This window comes from Apis dorsata, unplaced genomic scaffold (assembly GCF_000469605.1).
Source record: "Apis dorsata unplaced genomic scaffold, Apis dorsata 1.3 scaffold_734, whole genome shotgun sequence".
Lineage (NCBI taxonomy): Eukaryota > Metazoa > Arthropoda > Insecta > Hymenoptera > Apidae > Apis > Apis dorsata.
The window spans coordinates 47037-54467 of NW_006263897.1; the positions used below are offsets into that span (position 1 = coordinate 47037).

The window sequence follows — 7431 nt, forward strand, 5'->3', positions numbered from 1 at the left end:
GCTTTCAATTTTGCAACAGTACATATATTATATATATAATTGTTCTTCATTATCTATACGGGTATCATAAAATCTTATTCTTTCATACAATTTAAATAATATTTTATTGTTTCGAAAAAGAAACAAGAACAATGATTATTTTTTTATTTTCTTCCTTTAATTTATTAATGTTAACGCAAATTATAATATTGATTCCAGCAAATATTTATTATTAATTTGATTTTACATAGATGGTCAGTCTTCATCTCAGCTGACTTTTGTCTTTTTTTACCATCAGCTGTGGCAAATATTCTTGTGTAATATCGGTTTATATTATTTTTTATAATTTGTTTGATACATATTCAATGTTGTATTCTTTCTTATTCTTTCATGATTACATGTATAAAAATAAAGATCGACAAAGTAAAATTATCTAAAATTTAACAATTGCATACTTTTTTGCATTGATAAAAATTATGAATTGCTATATATAATAACATTGCTACATAATGAAACTGCGACTAGACGAAATTCTGTATATAAAGCGATATTCGCCAATAAACGCTAAAAATAATGCATTTGTAGTACATCTATTGTTAGATTACAATTTTTTTTAATTAAAACAATTGCATATAGTTTATATTGTTTTCTCTTTTTCATTTTTTAATTTTTTTTTTCAAATTGAAACTAAATTTTTAATTCGTATGATCTATCGTCACAATATGATAAAATTAAATGAGACATGATAAAATTTAATCATTACATTGTATAATATCATCATAATAAATGTTGAATTTAAAATTATACGAATGTATATATCTATTCTATATATAAATGAATATATGTACATATGTTATCTTCAAAAAATTTTCTAAATATTACACTTATATAACATAAATAATAAAAACTTCAAATATACATAAAAATCTATATAGATTGAAAGACTATTTTTAATATATTCAGTATTTCTAATGTAAATTGTTGTACTGTTTGCTAATATCATTGACTTGCAATGATAATTTCTTAATTGATTAGTAAAGATTACTGTAGATGTAAATATAATATTTTCTTTTTCTTCTTTAATAAAATAAAAATATTAAAAATGACTAAAAAAAAGTGCCAAGTAAAGTATTTTAAACAATTAATTACAGTAATCTTATCTTTTACGTTCTTGCCTTCGAAAAAAAGTTACCGAAATTAACATGATACTTACGTGATATTTAGCAATATAGATATATATAATTTCTTGCATCTCTTCTTTTTATCTTAATCAATATTAGGATGAACATTCCAAGTCTAAAAAGATGTTCTATAGCATTATATTAATTCAGTCAAATTTTTCTTCCTTAAACGCGACGTTAATAGCTTCGCCAACGTGTTTTACTACGAATGCAGGCTTGCCAAGACCATCTTCGACTGGTAAGAAGTCTCTAGGACTGTGCTCTGATATAAAATCAGAATCTCGTTGATGAACACCAGTTTCAACTAAAATACTAATACAAGCTTTTGCATTGGGTGGTTTGATATCCTTGTCAAGTAATTTCTTCAATTTATCAGATTTTAATGCTTCCTCTTTTGCACAATAAGATAAATATTTATCGTACAAATTTGCACCAAAAATATCAGTGTTGATGTTATCTCTATAAAATACAAATTGAATTTAATTATATATTCATTTTAATTCTTAAAATTTTTTTAGTTTTTTAATATTTTCAATGGATTAATTACCCAATAGCATATATGGTGTTAACATTATCTATACCAATACTTTTAGCATGTTCATGAAGCATATAATTTGCATGATAATATGTTATTTCACTAGGTTTTCCGATTAGAGCAGAATATATCATATCTTTTCCTGTAATCTTTTTATATAGTGATTCTAGACAAAGTAAAAAAGTACCATGACCATATCTAGGAATCGGTGCTTCTGATACCCATAATAAATCCATATTACATGCCAAGATTGGAATGTGTGGATATGGAATATCATCAAGCAAACCAGTAGGCATGCCATTAGTCATTAAAAGATCTATTATAAGTTGTAATGGGGTTTCCCAAGAAATGGGTTCACTAAATAATACAATGGCTTCTATTTTAGGAAATGTAGGATCCACAGGACCACATATTGGATTTCTCTTTTCCATATTTACATAATCTAAACAAGGAAAATTTTTCACTAATTCTTGAATAGTTACTGTTTTTTGAAAACCTAATTCCTTAGCTATTTCTTTGATTGGTCCTTGACCAGATATTAGTACTTGTTTATTATGGAACTGATTAAATAATTTTAATGGTGAATGAGCCATAATAACTTGTGATTCTTTTACTTCAAATCCTATCCATTTAGATAAATCTGCTGCCTTTTGACTACGTAATGCATTTCCACTATTAGTAACAAATACAGTTGGTACACGGAATTTGCCATCTTTTCCTTGCAGTTGTTTAAAAGCTTCTGATACAGGTGGTAATACTTTCTTGCCACGTACTAATACACCATCAATGTCAAAAAGTAAACCAAATTTTGGTTTAATACTTAGATGCTGAAAAGAAACATAATTCTTATGTAAAATAATCATAAAATAAAAAAACTTTATAGTGTTTATGTTATTATGTGTTTAAAATAATTAAATATTTATATTTATATTTTATAATTATATAAATTACTATTGTTTACATGTTTCATAAAGAGTTATAAAGTTACTTCATATTTTTGGAGCAAGATATTGATACAGCTATATAGACCTTGAAACAAGATATAAAAATATACTGTTATGTTATGAATGTTATATAGTATATTTTTATACTAATGCATAATGCAATGTTTGACAAATTTTGCATCAACTTTTTGTTTTTATCAACTTTATATTTATAATTTATAAATTATAAATTTTTGCATAATATTGAAAAATGAATATAAAAAATACAATTTCAAAATCTTTTAATTAAAATAATAGAAATTTGCATTAAATTTGATAATTTGTGTTTATGAACAAGTAGTTTATTTAAAAATTCAAATTTTAATCAAAAAGAATTAATTTTAAATATTTTTAAATAGTATTCGAATAGTTCGAGAAAAATGAAACTAACGATAAATAAAAATTTTGTCACAACACCAATTAGTTGCGAATAAATGAATTATTATTATATTTTCAATTTATAGTGAATTTAATTTAATCTGTCATAAACAAAAAAAAAAAATGAATAACGAAACTACTTTGATGTACAGTAACTAGAATCAAATATAACAATGGCGTATGAAATGTAACTCACTCTGACTCCCGTGAATCTTACGATGTCTGGTCGTAATAATATTTTCATAATTGCCATTCTAATAGTGGCAATAAATAAATAAGAATATGATGATAATACTTTAAACTTATATTATGTTCAAAGGTTACTTCTCACTGATAGATTATGCATAATGCAATTTTTTGAGGTTATAGTGACCTATAGATCACACAGTGGATTTTATCGTGTTTTTCCTATGTGCCGTAAGAGGACACAGGATATACTTTACAATACAACTATCATTATTGTACATCGTATATATTTTATGTTTTATTAACATAAATTTTCTTTGAATAAATTCATCTATTCTTTTTTGAATTAATTGATTTAACATTTTTTCTAGATAAATATTTATCTAAAATGTTTAATCTACAAATATGATTGAGTACTTTATACACTAGTAATACTTTAGACTGAAGTATTGCATTTGGTAACATCGCTTTTGGTTGAATCGTGATAACATGAATGTACAACAAAAGAAGTTCTTTAATAAATATATTGGAAAAATTGTTAACCCTTTTATTAATTCTAAATTTATTACTATTGCATTCTTTTGTTAATTAATACATTTTGTACATTTATGTTTATTTTTCAATTATTGTATGCATATTTCATTAGAATTATTTCTATCGCAATAAATTTTAGTTACTTACTTTGATTAAATTTGCAACGATTAAATAATGAGATGAAGGGTTGGATAACCTGTGTAATCTTGAGTATAGTCAAATTTTTATCCGAAGAGTTTTGTTAAGAATTTTATTGAATAAACTTTGTTTTTATATTTTGTGTTAAATCAAAATGTTTATAAAATCGTTTAAAGTAAAATCTAACAATCAATTGAAAGGAACAGAAAGGTTAGTATAATTTAATTTATATTTTCAATAATTTATATTAATAAATATATTTATTATTGTCTTTAATTAGGAAAAAATTATGTGAAGAAATTTCAGCAATATATCCCACGTTGACAGATGAAGAGACACAAACGTTAATTCCTAAAAAAGAGGCAATAAGTGTTATGAAAATTGCAACTCACAATGGTCACTTAGGAAAAATTTATTGTGTAGCTAAAATACCTATGTTTTTTGAACTTGAATCTTTACATCAAGCATTATTACCTACCATATATACTTTATGGCATCACCCAAATTTATTAAAGACTTTTACAACATATCCCCCAGTTATATCAAAATTAATAGGTGGTGCAGATTTAATGTTGCCTGGTGTCTATTTGAAAGAACCTGTGACATTATATTCTTTTGGCAAATTACAAAAGGGTACACCTGTTTCAATAAATACAGAAGATAATAAGGTATAATATTATATAAGTTTATTTTTCCTTAACATATTATAGTTTGATAAAAAAATATATAATTTTACTTTTTTTTTTTTATATAGGCACCAGTTGCTGTTGGTTTTACTGCACTTTCCAGTGAAGATATGTATATGTCTGGAGGTCATGGAAAATGTGTAGAAATTCTACATGTAATAGGTGATACATTGTGTCAACTTGGAAAACCTCCTTTAAGGCCAAATTTAGGACCACCAAATATTGATATTGATAGTGATAAGATAAAAACTATAGATGAAATAACTGATCAGAAAAATGAGAATAATGAAGAATCACTTATTGAGACAATCAATAATTTAGATGTGAATAATGATTTAATATCAGAAACTGAAACTCTTGAGGAAGAAAACAAAATGGAAGAATCTCCTAAAATTAAAACTATAGCTACTGATGAAATAGAAATAACTATGGATCCAATAAAAGAAATGGACAATTTACTTGAATATTGCTTCTTAAAAGCTTGCAAAACTTCAATAAAGCCTAGTGACTTACCAATATTAACATCCAATTTCTTTAAAAATCATTTAATAGCTGCATGTCCATCAAATAAAAATATAGATATAAAAAAAACTCGGTATAAAAAATTATCCTTGTTTTTAGCAGAAATGAAAACAAAGGGAGTTATTAATACCTCTGTTGTTAAAGGTGTTGAAAGTATATTATCGATTAAGGTAAGATTTTGATTAAAATTTTATAGAAATAATTGTTGCTTTCAGTAATTGTAATATATCTTTTTATAGTTTGATCATCCTCTTCTAAAAGAATTGGTCATTATAGAGGAACCTACATCAACCCAGGAGCCAATTGTTTCCAATGCGGCAGTTGTCTCTGAATGTTATAAAGTGACTGCCGATGTTTTACCAGTACTATCAAAATTTGGATATGAGTGAGTATATAGTGCTACACTCGGGATGTGTCACGTTGCCGTGATACAATAAATGCAAAAAGATTGATTTTCTGTGCAGAGCAGAAGTCGACAACTGTTACATCATATACCATTATGCTGTATTATATGATACGAATTATGTATATTTTACTCCCATACAATGATTGCAGAAAAGGAGACATTATGAAAAGAGCTGAGATCAGAAAATGTTTTACTGAATACGTGAAAGCAGAGAATCTTCAAGATGGAAGGTAAAGAATTAATGATGAAATATATGTTTTATTATAATTTTGTTTAATAAAATAATTTTGTTTATAGGATACTGAAACTGAACCCGCAACTCGCAGCTATTATGAAAACTAAAGCGAATGTGGAAACTGTAATGATGGAGGATGGAATAAACAAGTTTATTGGACGTATGACGCATATGCATGAAGTTACTCTAGCAGGAAATAAATTGTTACACACGGGTAAATTGGAACCTATTGATATGAGAGTCACTGTTCGATCCGGTGGTAAAAAGGTATATATTGATTCTGAAAATTAACATATAAAATTAACATATAAGATTGTTACTATTATATATGCGAAACGTTACTATTTATTTATTTAATGTTATATATAGGTAACGCTAGTAAATAATTTGGAAACATTTGGTATAAATGCTAAAGAATTTAGCAAAGAATGCCAAAATATTGGAGCGAGTGCAACAATTACGGATGAACCGGGGAAAAAAACTCCTAGTGTTCTAGTTCAAGGAAATCAAATTTTATATGTCTACAAATTACTTACAGGCAAGTAATAAAATCGATATTTTATAAGATAATTAAAAATATTTGTATATCTTTTGAAATAAATTAATTAATTTTTCAGAAAAATATCAAATTAAAAAAAACTATATAAGAGGATTAGAATTCGCTCCAAAGAAACAAGGTTCTCATAAAAAATAAGATATCTTTGAATAGTTATCACGCTATAGATGTGACATGTTATATGAAAAATTATGTTATATATGATCTATTTTTTTATTTATTTAAATACCAATATTTCTCTGTCATAATTTTTTCATTGTTTGAAAAATTATATAGCATTCATAATATAGCGAGAATGTAAAATCCGTGAATCAATCGATATCCTTATTGAATTAGAATTACTTAATGTAGAATCTCGTTATATATGACGCTATTATAATTATTATAAAAAAGCATGCTATTATTTTTGTATATTTTTTCTTAAAATAATAATTTTCATTTAATGATTAAATATTAAATATACAAAAACAATTTATGATAATATTACAACTCACAAATAAATCATTCTCGATAAATTTTTATGTAATCATTTATGTACCCTCAACCTTTTAAATAAATATTAAAATAAAAAGAAGATGAAAAGAAACAGATGATTAATCAAAAGAGAATCAAGAATCCAAGTTTGTTAATATAATTTATTGTATATCGAGGTTTCAACATGGAAAAGTACAAATATTGCAATATAGGGCCCGCGAGCTCTCCTCGGGTGGGAGGGAGGGAGGGAGGAGGGTACAATTCATAGGAAGGAGAGACAACGCACGTTTAAGATATCTTGAGAACTTTTTTTTTGTTCTGATTTGTTCTGACGAAAATGTGCTTGCTATGCACCAAAACCGAGGATATGAGGTATACATATGAAGATCTTATATATTTCCACTGTTTTTTTTTCTCTTACCTGGCAACAGGGAAAAGTCAGTGGATTGACAAGTAATCCACCGAAATTTCTTTTGAGTAAAGGAAGGTTCCCTCCTCTCCACGGCCCCCGCATATATTTAATACTCGTTTTGTTCTTTTTCTGCTACCAGTACGCACGGACGCGTCACGATTTTGGCGCGCGACGCGCACGTGCGTGTCGTGACAGTTATTATTCTTTTTTTTTTTTTTTTTTTTTT

General features: G+C 26.2%; 2 protein-coding genes across 4 annotated transcripts; one reads left to right on the forward strand and one right to left on the reverse strand.

Moving 5' to 3' along the window:
- Positions 1–1144: 1144 nt before the first annotated feature.
- Positions 1145–3649, reverse strand: LOC102674504 (haloacid dehalogenase-like hydrolase domain-containing 5). Of its 2 annotated transcripts, none has more exons than XM_006622610.2 (3): positions 3253–3649; positions 1708–2522; positions 1145–1619 (listed from the first exon to the last, which is right to left on the reverse strand). In XM_006622610.2, the coding sequence occupies exons 1-3, from the start codon at positions 3307–3309 to the stop codon at positions 1307–1309; spliced, it is 1185 nt and encodes a 394-aa protein (XP_006622673.1). In that variant the 5' UTR covers positions 3310–3649; the 3' UTR covers positions 1145–1306. The 2 variants fall into 2 exon arrangements, with proteins under 2 accessions (XP_006622673.1, XP_006622674.1); XM_006622611.2 differs by lacking the exon at positions 3253–3649 and adding an exon at positions 2657–2680.
- A 281-nt stretch (positions 3650–3930) lies between these two features.
- Positions 3931–6829, forward strand: LOC102674278 (eukaryotic translation initiation factor 2D). 2 transcript variants are annotated; one of them, XM_006622609.2, is made up of 8 exons: positions 3931–4124; positions 4195–4582; positions 4669–5292; positions 5362–5507; positions 5678–5758; positions 5826–6030; positions 6133–6301; positions 6381–6471. In XM_006622609.2, exons 1-8 carry the CDS (start codon positions 4069–4071, stop codon positions 6455–6457), a joined length of 1746 nt encoding a protein of 581 aa, XP_006622672.1. In that variant the 5' UTR covers positions 3931–4068; the 3' UTR covers positions 6458–6471. The 2 variants fall into 2 exon arrangements, with proteins under 2 accessions (XP_006622672.1, XP_006622671.1); XM_006622608.2 differs by having other exon boundaries at positions 4069–4124; positions 5570–5758; positions 6381–6829.
- The last annotated feature ends 602 nt before the right edge of the window (positions 6830–7431 follow it).